We start from the raw sequence: 24,807 nt of genomic DNA on the forward strand, positions 1-24,807 counted from the left end.
TCAAATGTATCATACATAATCCCATTTTCATTAATAACTTCATACAGTACACTCCAGATTATCCGTGAGCGGATTATCTGCAGAGCGGATCATCCACGAGTCAATCAACAGTCAGGGACATGAATTTTCGCAGCAAGAAGCAGAAACTAATGGCTGTTTTTTTTAATCAAAAAATTTGTAAAATCAAACTTATACTAGTTTTTGTTTTATTTACTTATTGATTTATTTACTTTTTGCACATTCTTCATTGTACATAAACTTTTTCTTAATGCTAAGATCTGTTGAACAAAAATACAACACATTTTTACTGTATGACATATTTTCACTGCACAAATTATTGTATTAAAAAATCCATGTTTTTAAGGAAGAATAATTTTTACCTTTGTTGTCTCTCATTCTCATTTCAGTCTCTTTGTGGTTTACTTGCGATTTTTATTATCCGCGGCACTTGTGCCACTGCATTCCGAGGATAATCGGGAGTTCACTGTACTTATTTATGCAAATGCACAGGATATAAATAGAATTTAATTCAAGATAAAAGCTGTATATTGCAAGCAAATTAGTTGTGTTTGTGTGAACTGACTGAAAAGTTGACTGATTTCTGCTATATAGAAAGCCAACTTTACAAGTAAAATTTCAAACAGATTTTTATTACATAAGTTTTTATGAAATTTTGCACGAAAATTGGGTTATTCTGTTCAAGATTATATGTATGAATGAAAAAAAAAGCATTAAAAATTGGACAATTTTTTTTATACATTATCTTGATGTAAATTGAGCTTGAAATTTTTTGAAAAACAGTTAACCGAAAAAATGATTGCTTTGCATAAAATATTTGCTTTGAAATTTACAATGTTAGAGATGGAGAAATTCGATAAGAATTTGCATAAAAACTACTTCTCCAAACAGGAAAAGTTTTTAAAAAATAAAATCTCGGTAGTTGTTAATCCTTAACTTAATGGATATGCCATACCTCGGAGACTAATGAGTAAATAATCAAGTCCAACAATCAAATTTAGCATTTAAAAGTTTATTTTTTCTTAAGAAATCACATATTGAAGTTGGAGAAGATTCAGAAAATATTCACATGATATGAAATTAATTCAAATTTAACAGGTTATACTATATGACTAAAAGATTTTCTGACGTTCATTCATAAAAAAAACTTACATTGTACTACAAAAACATCATCATAACATATGAAACAAATATTGTATTAAATAAATTCATATGATACCCATGAAAGATTTTTAAATGCTCCTTGAAATATATAGTGTTATGTTATTAGGCATGTTTAGATTTTAAATGTTAAACCCAATTTATTAGGTACAGGTGTGGCAAAGTAAAATAGTTCAATTTGTACTTATTCATATATGTATTTATTCATTAACTAATTCATTTATTAATTGATTCAGTTATATATTCTTTTTTTTACTCAGTCATTTATTTTTTCTTACACATTTAGGGGAGACTAGGGATACATGATCCCCAGCTAAAAGTGTACCAAAATCATTATGTAAAGCTTTGAAATTTGACAACCATATTAAAGTTATATTTGTACATAAAAACTGGCAACAGTTTGTCTTTTTCAGCCATTTTGTTTTAGCTCACAAAATGATTGTCTGAATGTGTCAAGGGAAACTTTAAAGAAAGATCTGTTGAACAATATAACTATACTTTACTTAGTTGATTTGAATTTTAAACATTCGAAACCATGTTAACATAGTAAAATTATCATAGTATAAGTGAAAGATATAAACAATCATTGCAGTAAATCTGTTAAATAATTAAAATATCAGTTGTCACTTGTAATCAAACTCAAGATTTTTATTTACACATAACACCTCAAACATATAAACATAAACTAACTCTAATGATGAATTATGTTCTGATCAGTCAAATGAGCTTGAACAAGTTGAAATTGGTTATCTTTGTTTGAATTTAAAAAAGAAAATTGCTGTCGTTAGATTTACAATGAAAAAACACTCGCCCATTATGTAAATTAAATAATATGTAAAGTTGGATTTCTAAAGTTTGAAACAAGTATTTAAAACAAAAAATTAATATGCTTGATCAATCTTATTTTTCCTTAAAAAATTGGCAAAAGTGTAGAAGACGAGAATGAATGTGTTAAGAAGCCCCATCCACTTAGGTTGAGTGGAACTTTAAGAACTACAACAACTGTTTTGAAAGCATATATGCAAGGCTTTCTTTTCTTTTTCACAAGTATACAGATACTTTTTTTTTCTTTATAAAATAATTCAATTGAAAAACTATTAATTTTCTTATGGCAAGAGAAAAAGCAAATAAATTGATTGTTGTAGTTTTCATTGTAATTTTTTAAAATTAGTTGTTGTAATTTTAGCTTTATTACACTATTTTTAAAAGAATTATTAGTTTTATTTATAAAATACGTTGTTCACAACTGTATTTGAGAATAAGTAACTGATCAAAAGCATCTTAGTTCATTAAAGTTGTGTACATTTTTCTACAAATTTCTTAGTTGAACTTAAGACAATATTTTTGTGTTCACAGTATTATTATCTGAGAAAGAAAATTAGAAATACTGTTTTTTTTTTCTCTTAGAAACATTACGTAGAAAACTAAAAACCATAGACAGAATTGCTGATCTAATGAAAAGTCTATGTATTTTCTCAGTGGGATCAACTATCCCTTGATGTGGGGATACATGATGTCTCTATAAAAATGTTGAAAAAGAAATATTTTAACAAAATTATGCTTCATTTCATCTGGAAAAAAACAAAAAACTTTCAGATAGAGAAAACAATTGCGATTGTTCACGCAATTTATGAAAAAACTGATAATTTGCACCAGAAAAAAAAAATTAAAAACTAAAGTGGGAATCAAGTATCCTCAGTCTCCCCTATTCATTCGCTTATTGCTTCATTATTTATTCATTAAGTCCTTTATGTATGTATTCATTCGATAAAAAGTACTTTTGATATTTAAGTAAAAAATATTTTCATATAAAAATAATTTAATTTTTCACTTTGCCTCATTGAAAAAATAAAAGTGAAAAATCCCCCCCCCTTTTTTTTCATGGTACAATTTTAATGCCCAAAATGAAAAATAATGTTTCAATGCAAGTTTTATTATGAAATACATTGTTTTTTCATCTATTTACTAACTTTTCAAAAAGCACTAATAATTTTTCCATTTTTAAAAAGGTGAGTTATCTTAACTATTTTACTTTATTCCACACTTCCCTACTTAAAGAGTATGAGTGTAACAAAATAAATAAGATGTTTTATGCTTTAATGTAACTTTCCTATACTTAAAGAGTATTAATGCAATAAAATAAATAAAATGGTTTATGCCTTATGTAAAATTTCTACAGACCAATACGTGCATAAGCTACGAATTTCAAGAGAAAAGATTCATTGTAGAAAATGGTCAGATACATTAAAAAATACCAAATATTCATTTAAAAAATACTGAAGGAAGTTATATTTTGAATAAAGTGAAATGCACTTGAATAAACTTAACAGTTCTAGATAATACAGTGAAATCTTCTTGCAACAACTATCAATACAATGCAATAACTATCAATATTTATTTTGATGAAATGAATTTTAAGTTCTGATCAAATTTCCATTTTAATGTTTGAATTCCATTACAACGAAATTCTTGTTGTAACGAATAAAATTTGCGTTCCCTTGAAGTTCGTTGTAATGGAATTCTCTTATTTTGCAAAGCTTTTGCAAACGATACATTTTACCATTTTTTTCTATCGAATAGTACTATATGCAGCACATTCAACACTAGTTAACATTGGAAACTTAATTGCTGAAACGCAATTACTTTCAACAGGAGTATGAACACGAATTTGCCTCATATGGGTATCTCGCCCATTTTGATGATTAGACAGCACCGCAATTTGAACTAAATAGGTACGTATAGGCTGATCTGATGTATCTTTAAGTAGAATCTTCACCCATCCAGTTGGTTCATTTAATTCTATAACTTCACATTCCTGGAGGTCATGAAAATGTGTTCCCGCACGAACTGAAATCCTGCAAGAATTAAAAATTATTATTTTTTAACATTGTACACTTTTTTTTTTGTCAAGGCTGACTTCAAAAATTGTAGAAATACAAATGAGAAGTCAAACTAAAAATCAAACGTGGAATTACCTATCCATACAATTTTTAACCTTGCAGCATTTTAAAAATGTTTCTTTTTAAGCTTAATACATTTCTAGTAGGGCTGGACAATATCAGAATTTTAATGCCACTGTATATCACTCTCCAGATTGATATTTTCGATGTATCCAATTATTTAGTTTGATCGATTGAACATTTTAGGGGGGGGGGGGAGTTATAAAGGATATAAATCTGATGCATATTGTATAAGTTAAGTGTCTGCAATACAGAACAGCCATTGGTCATCTCAGTGGCCGATAAGATTGAGGAGAGCCATTGCATTTGAGGAGGGAAATGAGCACTCCTAGCTATATCATATGCATATTATGATCTGCAAAACAGAAAAGTTATCAAACATCTTGATAAGTAAATATTTTAGCAATTTAGTTGAATAATAACAGCTAGAGCTGTGTAATAGAACATGGAAAAATTGGTAGTTTCTTTCAATGCTGGGGATTTAACACAGGTCATCTGGGAGAAAAACAGTGGTCCTAACAACTTCACAATGAATCTAGAATCTCTCTGCAGCCCCCTTCCAATTAACCCTTTTGGATGGATTTCCTTAGAATGAAACCAGGCAAGCACTGAAATAGGTTATACATGCTAAAAGTATCAAACATCTTTTCAACATTACAACATGGTTTTTTTCTCAATTCATTTGAGCAGTGACAGCTGGAGTAAATGAAACAAATTTAGTATACAAAGTTAAATAATGATGCTGATCATTTTCAATATCAGGAAAAAAGTAATAATCTTCCAACAATGACTCGGTCAAACACTGCATATAAAATTCTAACACTAGGACTACAAATGGAATTAATCGCCTTTTTTGATGGCATTGAGTTTTACCAATGAACATTGCTTTGTTTATTGAATCACTTTAATACATAAAGGTACTTTTTTACTTAAAAAAAATTCCCCGTCTCCTTCTAAAATAAAGTATATATATATAGACATATATATACACTGATGTCCAAAAGTTAAGCATAATTCATAAAATGCGAGAAAAATCTGTAAATTTTCGTAAAATTATGTAAAGTTACTTATGGAAATACATTGGTTGAAGAAGAAACAATATGTTTATGCAAAATAGTATAGTCGATGGTGTCATGCGCGAATTAGGTGCGCGTTTCGGAATGTGGATAAAACAGCTCAAACGCTTTAGAGAGTTCAGGCGCGTTTCATGCAATTGCTGTACCAAGAAACATTGGATCTGGTGAAACAGAACTAATAATGGCACAAAGACGTCAATTGAACATGTTTGCGAAAGGAAGAATCGTTGGAATGCTAGAATCTGGACGATCACAAACTGAAGTGTCTCGTATTCTTAATGTGCCTCATTGCGTAATCTCTAAACTGTGGCAGAGGTTTTCAAATACGGGAGATGTAACCCGCCGACCAGGACTAGGTCGACCAAGAGTCACAACCGCAAGCCAAGATCGTTTTCTGGCAATTTCTGCAAGACGTCATAGGGACAGCTGCGCCAGAGAACTGGGTTCGGCGCTTAGTGCCGTGACAGGAATAACAATTTTGAGGCAAACTGTTTACAGGAGACTCAATCATGTCGGTCTGTATGCCAGAAGACCAGCAGTTTGCATTCCTCTCACATCAGCTCATAAACGCGCTCGTTTAAACTGGAGCTTGCAACATCGGCATTGGAGTCTGGGACAGTGGGCTAATGTGATGTTCAGTGATGAGTCCCGCTTTACTCTACAGCGTGATTCACGTCAGGTAACAATCTGGAGAGAAAAGGGGACTCGTTCCAACCGCAAAACATAAGAGAAAGACATCACTTTGCGTCAGCAGGAGTAATGGTGTGGGCAGGCATTATGTTGGATGGCCGCACTGACCTCCATATTTTTGAGACAGGCTCAGTCACTGGTCAAAGATACAGAGACGAGGTTCTTGAGCCTTATGTTCGCTTATTTCGAGGTGCTGTTGGTCCTGAGTTCATATTCATGGACGATAACGCGCCATGTCACCGAACAGCTGTGGTTGATGACTTCCTCGAATCAGAAAATATCCAGCGAATGACGTGGCCTTCGAACTCCCCTGATCTGAACCCTATCGAGCATGTCTGGGATATGCTCGGGAGACAACTTGCAGCCCATTCGCCCCCGCCAAGCTCCGCTCCGGAGCTAAAAAGAGCTCTCCAGCATGCTTGGAACTGTTTAAGCCCACAACTCATCCACCACCTCATAGAAAGTATGAGTAATCGTTGTGCAGCGTGCCTGGCAGTCAGAGGTGGCCATACACATTATTGAACTTTAGCATCATCTTTTGAAGAAAAATTTTTGTGCAAAGAGTAAACTCCTCATATGCCTCTAATTTTCATTTAAACTATTTTTTGGAATGATAAAAGTAAATATTACCGTTTTTTGAGTAGTTTCATTATTTTGTAACCGTGTTGCACTCGCATATCACGTTTCCCCTTATTTCGACGTATATTTCTCACATTACTCACATAAATAACAATTATGCTTAACTTTTGGACACCAGTATATATATATATATATATATATATATATATATATATATATATATATATATACACACACACAGAGAGGTGTGAAAATTATTAGAATTATGATTTTTTCGGTTTTTCTTGAATAGTTTTGTATATACTTACAATAATTCATAAAAAAGGTAAATAGTTTTACTATTACAATTTCTTTTTTATTTCTTTAGAGTAGTTTTGGGGACATTACTTTATTAAATGTTGACATTTTTAAAAATGAAAATTTTTTGATCCAAAGCATTGAAATATTTTGCATTGAAAAAAGAATGTTTGGTTAGCAATTGAACTTGAAATAAAATTTTAAAATTGTCTGCTTGCCGTGCTTGTATTTTACAATATTTCTTTTGGTTGGCATCAGTATTACTTTATTCTTAAAGCAATTATTTTCATAGCTTTAATTAGTTTACAATTGGCAGTTTATTTTTTCTTTCGTCAAAGGGGATTATTGTGTGATCATGAGCAAAGAAAGTATCCAAGAAAATCACTGTAAACAACAAGAAAGAGCTAAAGAACTAAAAATTCTACAAGCATCTGTGTGCTGAATAAAGAGATCTTGGAAACTCAAATGTAAATACATAAATTTCAGAGCAGGGAAACACATAGGAAAGTAAAATGACTGCAAGAACAGAAAGGAAATCAATTCATAATTGCCAAAAATAACAGAAAAACATCTGATCATGAACCAAAAAATCTCCCTACAAGCGTAAGGACTAAATGTACGCGATTCTTCAATTTGTAGAAAGCTTATCTCAGTTGAACTCTGCTCGTTGTCATCGCAAAAAGGGTCCAAAACTACATTTGCTATGGCTAAGAGACATGCTTGGGCAAAAAATGTGTATAAATTAATAAGAAATTTTAGCAAGGTGAGAAATATTGATTTTTTTTAAAAAATTTTGTTACAAATTCTGTAAATAGTAATTATTGTAGTAACATAACCTGTAAATAGTTTCCCGTAATGAACATACAGCCCCTATTCATTCGCCTGAAGTATACGATCCTCTATTTCTTTTTTTTCATTGATAAAATTTGTGAATGAAATAACATAACGGTCTACGCATTTCGAGAAGCATTTCAAATGTTGTGGAATCTTTTCGATGTTTATAAAAGCGTCCCGCGTGATAAAAAGTTCAGTATCGATTGAGAATTTGTACTGAGAGTGTATTAGTCTGTTTATTGCGAGACATTTCGCTGTGTTGTTTTTCGTATTTGGGAGTAAATACGTGTGTAACCGTTGAGTTTACGGTGTTGTGTGATATTTGCTTAATTGCTGATGATTAATTTAGCAGTTGTTGACTGTATTTTTAATCAAGAACTGTGTCGTCCTTTCCAGAAAGTTGGAAGTCGCACCGGATCCGTTACAATTTTTTAGTTGAACTCAAGTTACTCAGTCATTTTCCTAAAGTCAAATTTATTGCATACAGACTAAAGATTTAGAGTTATTTATTAATGTGGCTAAAATTTTCCTCATGAGAATATTTCCCATCAAATTACATGCATTAAGGTATTGTTTATCTTTTTGATATTGTTTCTTAATGAGGCAATGCTTAAAATATCAAAAGAAAGCAGTCAGTATGTCTGGAGAGGTAATAGTATCGTATTTTCCCCGAGTCGAATTGCCAAAACTGTAACATCCTACCCAAGCTATGGATTAGTGCAATATTTCCGCTCAGTGTGTTGAATGTTTATACATTGTAGAAATCATGGTGATTCAATATCAGCATGAAAAAGTGCTTGAACAAGGGTTCTACAATAAAAAGTTTGGTACCCAATTGGAGACTTCATATTCATGCATGATGGAACTCTGCTCCATATCTTAAAGCTTTATCTGTGACTAAAATTTCAAATTTAAAAAATATATAAAAAACCTTCCACGACATGTAAGCAGTCCAGATATGAGCCCAATAGAGAATACTTGAACCATTGCTAAGAAAATAAAATAAAGAAATGGAATTTCACAAACAAGAATTGTCTGTCAGAAGGACTCGTTCAAATTTGGCACCATAACGAGAAAATAAAAATTAATTGAGAAAAACTTATAAAAAGTATGCCAAGACATATTGAATCTTTAATAAAAAAGAGGGTGCCCCCTTAATATTTAATATATCAATATTTTAAAACTGAAAAATCATTTCTGTAACATAACAACGTTTTAACATAAACTTCACAATTATTCTAATAATTTTTACACCTCTGTAATTTAATCAATGGAGCCTGCAAACACTTTTGGGCAATTCCACGAAAATGTCAACCTGAGCAACAAAATTTCAATATTAACAAAACTATAAATATTGTATATCATTTAAAAGCTTGAAATATATATTTTTAAAGTGTACCAAGTTAATTATATTTTGTAATTTTTCCTATTGAAAATAAGTCGTAACACATGTCTATGTCCTTTCCGGATTTTTCGGGGAAAATTCGGTCTGTAGTAATCAACCTTTTTCCTAAAAAAATTCTAACTAAAAGGAAAAAATGTTAATGCATTTTGTTATACTCATAACATAGTTTTATACTGGAAGTTTATACCAAAAAATATCTTTATTAGTGTTTCGTTCAGAAACAATCTTAAAATAAGTTTATGAATGTCAGTCAATTACCATAAAAAATCAACTTTTCCCCCTCAGCATGAAAATTATAGGTGGAATTCCAAAATTCATTTTCTCTGCCTATATAAAGAGAACTTAAATGCTGAATAAGTAGAATTGGAAGTTGAAAACCAGAACACCGAAAATTCCTCGGTAACTGACTGACATTCTGTTTAACTTAATAATGGCTGCAATGTATTTATTTTAATACTCCTGAAAACAGAATTATTTTTAGTCTTTTTAGCGATATCAAACAACCCAACTCTTTTGATTTTTAAGGATGATAACATTTTATTGATTTTGTTCATTATTCATTTTTACATAAGTAATGCTTGGGCCTAAATTTCGAAAATAATTGCCTAATATTCGAAAAACATCAATTCAAAACAGAAGAGGAAAGCATTTTGCAGGCAGTACAGCCAAAAGACAAATTTACATTATCACAAGTTTCACGGGGGGGGGGGGGGGAATTCAGAAATATGGGAAGTGACTGCTAGTAAAGAACATTTCTATGGAGTTTCTTGTGATGTACAATATTTTGTAGTAAGTGATAGCTGATTATAGGGGAAAAGCTAAGGGGAAATTCTTGAAAAAAGGACTTGTTCAATCATATGAGTGGCTAAGATAATGTAGAGGAAATAGAAATAGTTTACTTTTTAGAGCTCAATAATTTTACAAGGATGCAATCCATTTTAAAATACCAAAGGGAAAAAAAAAATTTTCAAATCCTCTAGCAATAAAAAAAAACTATGAGGGAAAAGAGGTTACCAATAGAAAACAATAAAATCATATTTTAATTGCTTTTCTTTTGCATAGAGTTTTATTTACAAATTTTAAGGCTGTTAGACATTCAAACACATTTATAGATGCTAACAAAAACTATATATATATCGAAGGAAGTGCTGCAGAGTTGCAAGCGCCTACAGTTTTTGTTATTTTATATATCATAGCTAGGGTACACTGAGGGTGTAGACTACATGAACAAAATACTAGGTAGCACAAAATTGTTATTTTGATGTTAAAAATCAATCTTTATATACGTTTGTATCGCCCTTGCTTTTAAACATCATAACTTGCATATTAAAACTATATTTTGTAGTAATTTTCTATATGGTCTAATTATTTTGGGGGTCCTCATAGGCTGAGGGACCCCTGGTCCAGCCCTAATGGCAAAGAAAGCTCTGCTTTTGTGTACACTTCGTTTGTTTTACTGCATAATCCTGAATTTTTTATATAAGGATATATATATAGAGAGAATTAAGAAATGTCATTCAGTTAGCTCACTTGGATGTTCTAATTACTGTAATTTTCTTATTTTAGTAATGTTTTTGAAATCGAATGCCATATGCTAAAAGGTTATTCATTATTCCTTGACCCCAATTTAAATTTACGATTTTTTTTTTTTTGCTTTCAGAGGAGAATCTTTTATTCAATCTATACTACTTTTCCCGCAGGTTGCATTCATGTCAGTCACCATGATTTTAACATTTTTTTTAAATGATCTAAAATGCATTTTAAAAATTCAATTATACCATTAAATTCAGCTTGAAGAAATCAATAAACTAGGTGGGAAAATTTTTTAATGGATATTTTGTGTTGCATGTTTGTAATATTCATTCAGTTCCCAATATGTCAGTCAGTTACCAACTTGTCATAAATAATGCAAACATTTATTTTAGCAATATAGTAGCTGCTGGTTACATGAATCACGTTTGTTCTAAACAGTTTTGATTCCATAAAACGGCCGATTCAATAAAGCAGCTAACTCAATAAAGTTGGATTTTGCTCTGTTTATGACAATTTCATTGATTAAAGCGGTTGTTTCAATTAACCAAATTCAATTAACCAGCGTTCACTATTAAATTTAACAAATATATTTTCATTGCTTAGCTTCCAAGTAAACTTATTTATAAGTTTTGCTGCTTAATTTTGAATACTTGCATTCGTATATTTAGAAAATTTCAGAAATGTCAGTCAGTTACCAAGCCGTTCTAATTACTGTAATTCTTTATTGTAGCAATATTTTCTAACTCAAATGCCATAGGCGGAAAGTTTATTCATTGTTCTTTGATCCTGATTTAATTTAATAAAAATTCCTTTTACCTTTAGAAAAATCTCTTGTTGAATTAGTATTAATTTTCACACAGGTTGCATTCATGTCAGTCAATTACCATGCTTTTAACGACTTTTCTTCAAATCATCCAATATGTATTTTGGAAATTCAATTATACCATGGAATTCAGCTTAAAAAGTACAATAAGCGAGGTGAAATGTATTTTTAAAAATTAATATTTTAAGGGGTCTCAATAGTGTTACCATGTTAACGTGCGTAAAAAGAGAGCTCGATATTTAAAAATCTGTACTTCCTAAGAAAAACAATTCAGAAATTTAATTTTTTTATGATTGTAAATGCATATATCAGTTAACGATTTAGTATACCTAGATTAGTTTTAGATAAAAAAATATTGTCTTTAAAATAGAAAAATCTGAATGCCATTTTTCAAAATCCTTAAAACTGAACATCTCACTCCATGCATTACGCGGAGCTAAGTAATAGTCTAATGTTTATCTAAAAAAAAATCTTAAATTGTACAAATACAGTAGTCTTTCTGTTAAACAGCGCTTTATTTAATGACTTTCTCTATTTAAAGACAACTTTTCACAGTCCCAGGTGGTCCACTATAGTGTTACTTAGTATGTGTGACTTAAACTGGATATAATTCACAATCAGCTCCCATCTGTAGCAATTAAAAACAGACTTTACTTTAATGATTCCACAGTACTTTCTTTTTAAAACTTTGCCATCTCTTTCACAATTGTAACAGTTTTGGCCCTTGCACATTTGTATTTTTTAGCAACATCACAATCAGGGAACATTATTCAGAACAAACTCCAACGTAATCAGTTGAATGAATCGTCAGATTATGCACAATAATGAACTACATGAAGCGAGCTTTGGACAAATGTGGCTTGATAACTTTTCCACATTGAACTGTAGAAACACTTTATATTGCACTATTACAGTGATTAAAGTTAAAGACAAACATAATTTTCAATCTATGCGTTGCCAACGAACGCAAAACAGACAACAAAAGAAATGATTACTGCACAGACGGACACAAGCACAAGAACAGCATATGCTTCAACCACGTGAGCTGACAGGAAGTTCATCAAAGTAAAGGAAATTTTTCTATACCAGGAAAAGTATGAGGAAACTCCAGTTAGTTTTCTTTCTCTCTTTTCATTAAAATATGTTTTTAAGACATGCATTACCTTTCAGTGTTGTCAAGTTTCATCAACAACAATCAGGAGATATTAGCGGCAAATATGGATGTGTAGAAAATAAGGCAAAGTACAAAGACTCTAACCTAAATCCAGAGGGTTGGTGAGTCTGCAAATTTATTAGTGAACACTCATTTTTTCTCATTGCCACTTCTTTTGCAATCGAAAAAAGTGACTAAACAACGAATTCCCTTTTAAATTCCTACTAAAGCATCAAAGTATCAGTTTAAATGAAGGCTAATATAAGTAATTAATGATATTAACATAAATTATATAATATGTGTGATAAATTGTATAACAAGTCACAATCATATAACAAGTGTGAACTGGAAATAACATTCATAACTTCACCCACCTTAATTCAGGATTTTAGTGTCAAAACCAGCTCAATCAATTTTTAAAATTTTTACAGGATAAACAAAAACATTTCACAGTGTTTCCACTTACATTTAAATTACTTTTAATAATTTAAATGTTATTGACTGTTGCTTTTAATATCAATTTCAAAAGGTTCTTTTTTTTTCAGCTGAGAAATATGTTTATAATTATAGTGTTAAGTATGACGATAGAAATTTGAAGCTGCATATCAAATTTAATATTCATTCATGAAACTTTTGATATTAATTTTTGAAAAAAAATAGTTCTGTTAATTCTCACCTAGCGCAAAGAATAAATATTGTTAATATTTAGTTTAGATGTGGTTTGAATAATTTGTTTACATACTATCAGGGCTTAACTTCTGATAAAAGAAGTGTAGGAGACCTATAGTGTGCAGAACTTATTTTAACTCTTAAACAGCAAGAATTCCATCTAAAATGAGCACCCATGCAAATTATGCTCTGCATTACTGCTGAATATTTTTCAAATGATGAATACAACAAGAATACAATGAACTAGCTAATTTTAATTTATAAAGAACCATGAAACTTTTCCTGCCCAGTGTATCTTTTAGTTTTGTCCTCAGAACAATATTATCCTCCTTTATATAAAACCAAGATTTTCACACCCACTCAGAACAAAAATTTTTAAAATGTTTACTTTTTTCTGAAACATTCTATAAGCTCTGGCTAAATCATATTGACGTATGTGGCACAACCAGAATTTTTCTGGGGAAGACAGATTACTATGTATATAGGCATACTAGGATAAGTAAATAGGCGAACGCCGATTCTTTCATGAACTATGTCATATATGAGGGCTAATGTTAAATCTTGAAATGTTCAAGTAAAATGTTCAAAATTTCATCAAAGAAAGTTATTTAGAACTAAAACTAACAAGTAAAAAACATATAGTCAAGAAACTGGTAATTTTATGTTTCCATGTAAAAAAAAAAAACTCTAAAAATGAAAGGAAACTTCATTAGTCTCAATAAGAAAAAAAAAGTACCTGTTAGGAGTGTAGCTTTCATCCAGTTTGTAATCAGCATAAATGCAAACATCTTGAACAGTCGTCTTTTTACGAAAGTGGATGTTGACTAAATGAGGTTGAGGACCATCAGACTGCCAGTATGTTTCTAAGCAATTATCCCTGAGTTGATCCACACCAAAGCCTGAAAGTAAAAACTTAATAAATGTCCACAAATGAAAGGAGTTGCTTCAACTCATAATTCAAGATATACAATTATGGGTCATTCTTCAAAAAGTATAACTTCTCTGTCACATGCCTTTTACTGTAAAAACTTTAAGGAACAATTCATTTAACAATGATTTTTAATTTCATCAAAAATATATCTATTTAAACCAGCCAACAATTTTTTAATAATAATTTTTATTTTAGTATATTTTTGGTTCACAACATGTGAATTCTCACCTCCATGGCATGTCACACACCTTGTGTGACTGTTTATGTTGCTTAATAACTTGTTTAATTAAAAGTACCGTATCTTCGGGAATAAGCGCCACGGCACATACAAGAAAAAAAATTGCCGGTGCGGTGGATACAGTGTCTTTTTTTTATTTTCAAGTTTAAAAAAAGTTCTAAGTTGGAAAAAAGAAGTTCAAATGCTGCTAATGGATGGCACCCCATTGTTTCATTTCATTTTGCGAAATCCTTCGACCTTGGACAACAAGTAAAGCAAAGAGGGGGGGAGGGAAGGTAAGTCAGCGATTGCACGTGTTTCACTGAGGAAAGAAACGATTAACCAGGTGAACGAGCAAGCCTTATTGCGTTGGAGGGGAAGGGGTCAGGGAGAGAAGCACTGTAAGCAAAAGTACTGGTAAGAGAGGGGAATTGATATCCAGTTTTGTAAAGGGAATTCCCCCCCCCCCCTTATAAAAGTGGGTTGATCGGGGTAGTCAAGCGCACGTTCTTGGCTTATCTTTTTTACGAAACTTTTTCACAGCTTTTGAAATGGCTCCTAAGCGATTGAAAAGTTATACTGCAGTCTTTAAGTTTAAAGTAATAAAGGCAGAAACAATTAGGAATCGATTTGCTGCCAGAGGGTTTGGCATTGATGAGAGATGCGTTTGCCGCTGGAAATCGGATAAACTAATCATCAAAAGTGATGGCCAATCGAGGGATGCTGAAGGCAAAATGGGGATTTTTAAAAATATTTCATTATTGTTAATTAAAAATAAGAACGAGAAATAAAAAAATATTTTTTTATTTACATTTAATCCAGCTTTCTTTAATACTGATTGTGCTTTAAAGTTGTTTATTGTTGGGTGCGTGCTTATGGAGGGTGCGGCGTTCACATTAAAAAAAAATTTCTTTGAGAATATATTACAATGCGGTGCTTACACTGGGTGCAGCACTTATTCCCGAAAATAAGGTTTATACTTATTTAATTATTAATCTCTTCACATGTGTCTCAAATACTAATTGTTTAAGTATATTTAATTTTTTAATATTGTGTTTTAGTTCGTTTTAGTAGAACAAGGAGTCATGTCACACAAAAAATTCTCACCTCCATTATCTAAACTCAAAATGCCATTCCTCATTAACACGTGGCAGTAATGACATCAAATTTTATTTTCCATGATACCCTTATTTATTTTTAGCCATAGTTGAAGTTGTGAGACTTTGTCAAAAAACAAGAAGATAGATTTTGCTTTAAAACTTAGTGTGGTTATTCTGACTGATACTTTTTAGGGCTTGACCAATGGCATTTTTTGGCTGATGGGCTGATTCCGATTGTTGGCCGATTGAACAAAGATGACCAATGGCCAATTGTTTTTCTCCAAATAGCTGATGGCAAAAAAAAGTCAAACGGAAATAAATTGCTAAGATTGTCAGGGATTTGAGAAGGATCCTTCTCCCTCCCTTTCTTACTCTTGCCACCATTTTCCTGATGTTTAAAAAGGAAAGTTTTTGTTTTATTAGTAGTTTTCAAGAAACTCTGTTATAATCAAGTGTTAACTTTTTCTTTTTATAACGAAATTTATGAAAACTTCATTGTATTCTTCCTCTTCGAGTTAACGTCTACAGTAGAAAAACCATTGGTTCCATGATTTTCCTCTGCCATCCCCTCAAAGAAAAACAAGGAATTGTACTAACATGCTATCAAGAAAAACTCTTGTTTGGCATCTAAGTAATTTTATTCTGGTAATGATACGAAAGACTTACATTTCTAAGATACAGTCAAACCTTGATGTCTCGAACCTCCCTCATCTCGAAACCCTTGATATCTCAAAAAAAAGTTTTTCCACTGCATTTTGTATAAAACTCTCAAGTGTTTTCTATAGTTATCTCGAAATTTATTTTTCGGAACCCTTGCTATGTCTAAAGTTTTGTCACAGAAGCAAGGTTTAATTGATGCTTTTTTCCATTGGAAAATTTTGTAGCAGAACCAGTTATGGCTGCATGTAGCACTTCACCCCTTTTTTCCTGGAAAGTATGAGTATAGAGGATTAGGGTAAGATAATAGGGGATCGTTAGTATAAGGGGGGTGCTGACGTCTTTTGTCTGTTTTTTCTAAAGATTAGATTCTTTCTCTTTTCTTCTGGTATGGAACACGAGCTCACTTTGGCAACAGGGGGTCGAGTTATTGTAGTTGTCCAGTTTTCCAGCAAAAACGCATTCTTCTTTAGTCTGATTTTTAACTCCTGCAAAATGGCTGGTGAAAGTGTGTTATCAATTGAGGATAAAATTAAAATTTTGAAGTTTATTGATGAAAACATGCTAAGATGAAGAAAATTGAAATTGCTGCTAATTTTAAAATCCTTACCAGTACACTTTCAACAATAATAAAAAACCGTCAAGCTATTAAAAAAAATATGATCAAAAAAATTGTAAAAAAATGAAAATTCGAAAATTATTGCTAAAAGGAATAGTCTAGTCTTTGTTGTTTATGCAATGTGATACAGTAGAGAACCAATTATCCGGGAAGATCGGGACCATCGCTATCCCGGATATCTGAATTTCCCGGTTTTCTGGATCTCTAAAAAGCGCTATTGGCCGATTGTTTAGAAAACTTAAACTACTATAGAAATATATATATATAGAAATATTAAAAACTACTATCGTGAGAGAATAATTCAAATTTAACTTATTCATAAGACCTGAGACATTCACACTGTTTGGAAAAAAAAAAGAAACAAGCTTTTGAACGTAAATGTGCGATTTTTCTACTGTAGTGTATGAAAACATTTGTTTTCATAAACGTATTGCTTTCTTTTTTTTTTTTAAACTTTTTGTAAAGATGTTGTATTTGTGATTACGATAGTTATTGATAACTATTGTTTTTATATTAAGTTAATAAGAATAGAAATTTTATTTATGAGTTCTTACAACCTCATTACAGTCTTGTGTTTAACGATTTCCAGATTCCACGATCAGCTATCCGGAAATTCGCGAATCTGGTTTTCGGCATTTCCCGCTCTTTCGCTCTAAACTGCAATATTTTAATTTAAGGCCATTCACAATAAAATATTGCATTAGAATGTGACAATATTTATTTCTTTAGGTTTCAGTTGGAATAAAACATGAAAATTTTGGACTTACGAGAGTACTTTCAAGAAAATATTTCGGAAATTTTGTCTCGCTTAAAGAATAACACTTTGAAGTTCGGTTTTGTTAACTTTTTCCCCTGTTATACTTGAGTAATATGGTATTTATTAAGATACCGTTCATATTCTTTTAGGTATTTCAAAAAAATGCTTAGTTTTTCAAAAATTGCCAAAATGCGTATTTTTGAAAAATGACGGGAAAATTCGCACAAAGTTGCCGGTTTTCTGGTTTCCCGGTTTTTTGGTTCCCGGATAAAAGGTTCTGTACTGTATGTCTACATGTCATTGTGAGAGTTATAATGACTTACTTTTTTCTTTTTATTTATCTTTCATTTATCTTCTTTTTCTTATTTTTTACACTTATTTTTTTCAAAATCTTAATGACTCGAAACCTTTATATCTTGAATTTTTTTTCCCTTCCCGAGAGATTGGAGATATTGAGGTTGTACTGTATTTTCTTTTTGCCAGCAAATATCAATTAAAAATACACTATCCTTTTTGAGAAAATACTTTTGTTTTTCTCACACATTGAGGGTAAATTTGCCGCCCCTAAAAAAAGCCGTCCGGAGCGAACCGCCCCTTAACTACGCCACCATCTCACGTATCCCCTCCCCTCCTCTATCACCTCAACTATATTTGGTCAATACTGCTGTGTGCAGGTAAAGGGCAGTAACTGCAAATTTTTCATTTTTCATTTTTTTTTTTTGCATATTTGTCATCTATTGTACATTATCTTTACTGTACAAGCTCGCTTTTTTGGTTTCCACCGAAAAAAAGGTACGAAAAAGACATCTGATTCCAACATTTCCCTATTGTTAGTATTGAAACCAAAATGTTTCTTCAAATATCTCAAAAACTCATTTCTGCAGATACTGCCGTTTACCTGCACACGGCAGAATACAAGTAAGTATAGTGCAATCGGAAAACCGGTATTTGAAACTGAAGCAGGCTAGTAAGTGAAAGTATAGTAAGTTCGTACACAAAATGTCTCTCTCTATTACTACTGCAAATATAACTTTATTTTGAGCGTGTTATTATTAGAACTCATGAAATCAAAGAAACAAAGAACTAATACACATTAATTTGAAAAAATCTATGATCTACGCGAGATTGGCATATAAGACCAGGTACGTTGGTGGGAGGGCAGCCATTCTTTGTGATTGATAAATTCAGAGGTATGAATTCAGAGGCCCCTTATGTAATTAACGCAGTGCATCAGATTGCTTTCAATACCTTCTTTGATGCTTTGACTTTGTATATGGCGCTAATGCTGAAAATTCAGATTCACTCATATGTGGATGAAAAGTACACCAAAAACCTGAAAAAGGCGATAATGTCGAAAATATTCACATGTGACCACAAAATTGAGCAAATTATGGTTAGTTTTACTTTTCCATTTTATTTTTTCGAAACGTGCACGCCTTCTAGGACACCCTTCTTCGCCTACTAGGGAGATGTGCACCTCCCCCGCCTCACTTTGAGAACCCCTGCCATTGAGCGAGCAAAAGAAAAATAATTTAAAACTTTCACCCCAATTTGTTTTGACGTGCAGTGGTGGATTTAAAATATTGTTACAAATTCTGTAAATAGTAATTATTTTTGTGATTAATTTCTTGTAATGTGGCTAAATTAGGCATTTGTTCCATTATTTTGCAACAAAAATTATCTTAGTAATGTAACCTGTAAATAGCTTCTTGCAATGTACATACAACCCCCTAGCATTCGACTGAAGTATACGGTCCCCTTATGTTTCATTGATAAGATTCGTGAATGAATAAAAAGAAAATACGAGAAGCATTTCAAATTTTGTGGAAACTTCTGTAGGATTTATAAATAGCCACAGCCGACGACGGGATTAGTTAGTCTCGAGTTAGTTTTTGCTTGTGAATCGTGTCAGCGTGCGCTGGAGAGCATGTATTAGCTCTGTTTTGTGAAGCCTTTGAGCTGTATTTTTGCGTTATTTGGATGTAAATACGTGTGTATCCGTCGAGTTTACAGTGTTAATTGATATTTGCTTAATTGCTGATGAATGATTTAGCAGTAGTAACTACACTTCCTCTACATAGCTGTAAATAACTCTCCTGTGTTTTCTCAAGAACTGTGTCGTCACTTAAAGAAAGTTTAAAGTTGTATCACAAACTCTTAACAATATCGCAAATGTTGCAATGCGCAAGAGATCCCGTAGGAGTTACAAAAATGCTTATGATAAATGTTTTACAAGTTCCGTGATAGAAAGAGAGGCTCCCAAAATGTATTAACGATGGGCCCCAAACTTGTAACTCTGCTGAAGCGATACAGAAAAGACTGCATTACTGTGATTTATATTACAAATATCAAAAAATTTAAAATTACCGTTGGTTCAATGGGAATCTAACAAAATGTCACAAAAACCTGGTTTGCTATATCATATTTATTTCCAAGTTGGTCTCCAATTTGGCAATATATCACCAAATGATTGTCAGTCTAAGCCGCTATAGGGTCATTTCATGTCAAGTGATCCAAAGTTCTTTCCCCCACCTTTTTGTATTTCTTTGAAATTTGGCTCATAAATTGTACCCTTCAAATTAATCCAAAGTTCAAATTTTTAGATTTTTATTTCTATTATTTTTTTATTTATGAGACTTCGATTTTTTGAAAAACACTTTCTTTCATGGATGCTAGAACATAAAATGGACGACAACTCAGCACCAAATATAGATAGAAAGATTTGGTAAAAAGCATTTTAAAGTACATTAGCTGCTGTTTAATAGGATATGTAACATGGCTAATCTTAGAAAAAAATTCATTTAAAAAAGATGAAATTTAAATTTCTCAGAAACATATAATTTATTTTTAAAAAAGTCTCAAAAATTTGTGTGCATTTTATCTTTATTTGTGCAAAATTTCAAGTTGGGTTCTCAATGGGATCATATTTCTATGATTTTTTAAATAAAATTTGACTTATGAAATAATGACATTTTTCAGATTCTAACTAGTAAAATATGGGGTTCTCTTACTGGGGATGGTCTAGTAAGTAGTAATTGATCATGACTATGCTTGAAATGAACTGACATGAATTTGTAGATTAGTACCCCGCCCCCTACCACACCACTTTTTATCTTTTTTTTTTCAAAACTGTATTTAAAAAAAAAAAAAAGCTGGCACGTAAGAGTTATAATCATAATAAACTAGGCCGCACGTTGCTAAACATTGCAGTGAAGGCTTATAAATTGGGGGGGGGGGGGAGGGGGCATAAAAACTAAAAGTCAGAAAAACTTTAACGGACAAATAGAACCACTCATTTGCAGCTTTTTTTTCGTTCGGAAAGTGGGATGGTAGGGTGAGGGGGAGGCGGGGGCCAATCTTGAATGAAGCTTAACAACATCATGGGTCTGTCCAGGATTTTTCACAGGGTCCGTTTTTTGTGAATTTCAAATAATTTTGTGAAAAGTGAATTAATTTAGTGAAGAATCGAATAATTTTGCAAAAAAAAAGTTTTTTTTTTTTTTGTTAAAACGAAATTTTAGAATTTAGAGAGGGCACAAACTGCATCATTTAAACTTTAAGTTGAGTGTTTTCCTCTTCTATGTTGATAATATCATTCTGGGGTGTTTTTCTAGTATTTGGCGGGGGAGGGAGCGGCATCGCTCTCTCAAGTAGCAATATTTATTTACCATTCTACATTATGTTAAATAACACTAGAAATATTTCTGTACAGCATTTAAAATAATTGCAACAAAAAAAAAATTAGATAAGGGGGGGGGGGGGGTTCAGCATTTAACTTTTTGACCCAAGACACTCTTAAAAAGCACAGAATTTCGTTTAAAACTTATAAGTTCCGTGATTTTAACAAAAATAAAAAGAGATTTTTATTTGTTTACCTCTTAACAAAGCATACTAAACATCAAAAATTCAAAAAATCATATTACCATAGCAGATGCAAACAGATTGCTATTCTCAAACTGAAAGCATTAAAAGTATAAAAAAGCTTGTAAAAGAAATATATTTGATAAAATTATTTTAAAATTGCATTCTAGAGTGCTATGATAAACATATCATTAATGTCTGTGGACACAGTTGAAGTAAAAAAAAATTAAACCATCGATTCAGCATTTTAACTTTTGACTTAAAAGAAAATAGAATTTTGTTTTAAAAAATTGAAATTCGTGTTCTAACAAAAATAGTGATTTTTCATTTATTTGCATCCTAATAAAGCCAAGTTAGCTTTAAAAAAGAACAAAATATGATTCTCATATCGGAAGTTAAAAGATTGTATTTTTCAAAATTTAGACATCTAAAGAAAAAAAAATGGCAAGTAAAAGAGTTTATTTTAAGTTAATCAACTTTGTTAGCATCGAAAAATCAAACCCATATAATTTTCTCCCAAAATAACAGTTACACATCGCACTGCACCATAAAAATGCAAATATTGACAAGCTGGTAAAATGATGAGAATATTTTCTAATCAAGTCATTATAAAGGTTTAACGCCAGAGGCTAAATGGCAATAATTTTGAAGTTGGTAACCCTATCTGAAGCGATCATATTTTTCCCCCACCCTTACTATCCCTTTGCAGTTCTTGGTTCATTCCGCAATGATATATATTATTATTATTTATTAAATCATGAGTGGGGAGAAAAGTGCTTACCAACACCTTTTCAGAAAAGTTGTCCACTGCCAATTAGCTGTGATAAAACCAAACTTATTTTCAGCTGTTAATTTCTTTCCAATAAACAAACAAGCATTATATTTATTTGGCAGTAGCAATTTATTGCCCTTATTTGTATAAGCTGATCCCTTTAGTTTGACTTTAAAAAAGGTTCCAAAAATTATCGGTTTAATATGCCTTATTTTGATTTCAGATTTGCTCTTTCAATAAACAATTTGTGAAAGATCCGTTCTTGTTTATCAGAATTTTGTGAAGGGTACGTTTTGGTTGACCAGGATTTTTTGAAAGGTCGGTTTTGGTTGATTGGATTTTTGTGAAGGGTCCGTCCAAATATCCTCTGGCCAGACCCCTGAACATGGAAGGTTATGCTCAAACTAGCAAAATTTGTTCAATCTATAACTGCTTTTAATATATGTAAAAATAAATCTCCCTGCATTCCTCTCCTTTACAACTGCTCTTAAAAAGAAAACTAGCATTAAAGATAAGAAAAAAACAGCTGCACTCCAAATATTGTAGAAAGACAGTTTTTTGCAGACAGACATATGTTCTGACACTTAGATTTATTTTTAGTTTAGTGTGAAAAGAACGGAAAAACACTGAAACAACACGGGGGAACACTACTATTTTGCTATGATCTTGGGGCAAACTTTTTCTTTCCTCCCTCCAAAATTGAATGTTGGTGCAGGGGTAAGGGATGAAATGAACCATAACTTTCCTTATCAGATAGTGAATTGATCAAGTACACTTTGTGAAGTTTGGATTGAAAAAGAAACACTTGGTCTGGAAAAAAAAAAGCATTAGGTAAAGCGTGATACTAGTATAGTGTTAATCGTATGTTTGGGCAGGGAGGGGGGTAATGTACTTCGTCTTGCTTTAAAGAACATTTACCAACTTATTTTAAAAGGTTAAATTTTGAATTAGAAGCAATTATTTGGAAAATTCAGGGAGAATAGCAAGCAACTCCGCAGTCTGCAATGCAGTGAGTTGGAAATAACAGAGCTATACCTAAAAAAAGGCAAACTGCACTAGTCTAAAAGGCACTCCTCCAAAAAGCATGTTGCAAACAAAACAAGCCCATGGCGGAAAATTGAAAGAATGTCGATCTGAACAAGTGGTTATGGAATGGTCCAGTAATTAAAGCATAATTTTCAAACACTCGATTTTTCTTTTTTAAGTAAAAACCGAAAGATAGTCATTGAATTTCTTTCCGTCCCGACTTCCGTCTTGAAATTGTGTCCAAGACGGAAATATGTCCTTAGATGGAAGGTCTTGCATCCATGGATGGTACTAGCTGCTCTCAAGGTGCGGCTTTTCAGCAAGATTTAGAAAAAAAAAATTCAATGAAAGCGAACCTAAGATCTGAGCTTTTAATTTGTTTTAGTCTAAACTTTAATAGGCTTCTTATGCATCCCTGTACTTTTCATTTGAGAAACTTATAATGCGATAAAAATGAAAAATTTAAAATTTGTGTAAGAAACAAATTTTTGCACACAAACTTGAGTCAAAATAAATGTCTATGAAACGGAAAAATCTGCTTAATTAGTGCAAACCCAGGCCTGGATCTACCTACCAGCATACTCTGAAGAGGACAGGGGGGGGGGGACAATACTGAGGTGCCATGGCTCAATCCAGTAGGCAGTAAGGGGTTCTGGTGATCCCCCCTTTTGCAGGGGGGCCTAAATTTGTTGATCTAGGCTTGTCCAAAATGTATATAATGCATAGTGAAATAGTTACTTATGAAATCGATATAAACATGTCCTCTTCAACATTCTACATACCAGGCTTACAGGAAGAAAGTGACCACACTGCTTTGGTTCCAATCTCGCGAACTTTTCCTTCTCGCTCTTCTTGCAAAGCATCCCCACTTGTCTTAAACGCTGAAAAAAAAAGATTAATTTTAAGCAAAATAGCACTTCATAGAAATCTTGTTCTTCAAAGTTCGCAGAATTCCCTTTAGATCCCTAGTTTATTCTTATATCTATAGTAATTTAATAGAAAGCAAAAGAAATAATGTTTTATTCTTTTACTACTAAAGTTTCTTTTAAATGACAACAAATACCCAAACACACCAATCAAAACCATTTTTGTAGCTATAGCCAATTCTGACACTGAGCAAATACGTTCGGTTAGTGACCGAAAGCGAAAGTTTCGAAATACGTTCGGTTAAGGACCGAAAGTTTCCGAAAGCGTCAGGGTGAAATAATGCAATATCTTCGCTTTTCTACTTGATTTTCTTTCGTTCATGCTGCCATCTAGCGAACATATGTATGAGTACCAATCAATATTAATTATAAAATAAGGTTGCAAAGCCCTCTTGATACAGATTGTCTTCTTTTTTTTTCATATTCATTTATTCTTTATAATTATCCAAAATATAAATCTTTGAAGAATTAAAAAGGTTACATTTAGCGTTTATGGTGGAAAAAAATGAAAAATAGACTTTTTCATTTACATACATAATTGAAAAGAGATAGCTTTGTGCAAGGTAAATTAGATAAAAATGGAACAACGTTTAAAAGCACAAAAAGGATAAACAGTTTTTAAAAACTCAGACATGTTTCAGAGGCAATAGCCTCCTTCCTCAGTGCGAAATGAACAAATGGATGAATCAAGGTCAAGGGAGAGTTTAAATGCGTAACCGGGAAAACATTGACCGATAAGCATT

The 24,807-nt window shown here is 31.9% G+C and overlaps 1 protein-coding gene across 1 annotated transcript; it reads right to left on the bottom strand.

Moving 5' to 3' along the window:
• Positions 1–726: 726 nt before the first annotated feature.
• LOC129218422 (anaphase-promoting complex subunit 10-like) lies at positions 727–24,281 on the bottom strand. The gene is made up of 4 exons (XM_054852675.1): positions 24,212–24,281; positions 23,921–24,019; positions 13,935–14,097; positions 727–4,034 (listed from the first exon to the last, which is right to left on the bottom strand). Exons 1-4 carry the CDS (start codon positions 24,222–24,224, stop codon positions 3,749–3,751), a joined length of 561 nt encoding a protein of 186 aa, XP_054708650.1. The 5' UTR covers positions 24,225–24,281; the 3' UTR covers positions 727–3,748.
• Positions 24,282–24,807: the final 526 nt, after the last annotated feature.

Source organism: Uloborus diversus, chromosome 3 (genome assembly GCF_026930045.1).
Source record: "Uloborus diversus isolate 005 chromosome 3, Udiv.v.3.1, whole genome shotgun sequence".
In the NCBI taxonomy this organism is placed as follows: domain Eukaryota; kingdom Metazoa; phylum Arthropoda; class Arachnida; order Araneae; family Uloboridae; genus Uloborus; species Uloborus diversus.

What these genes read in the sequence shown, in the direction of transcription:
- LOC129218422 (XM_054852675.1), bottom strand. An exon ending in ACTTTCTTCCTGTAAGCCTG is followed by an intron (nt 14,098 to 23,920) that starts GTATGTAGAATG and finishes TTTTACTTTCAG; the next exon opens with GCTTTGGTGTGGATCAACTC. An exon ending in GAAAGCTACACTCCTAACAG is followed by an intron (nt 4,035 to 13,934) that starts GTACTTTTTTTT and finishes TAATTCTTGCAG; the next exon opens with GATTTCAGTTCGTGCGGGAA.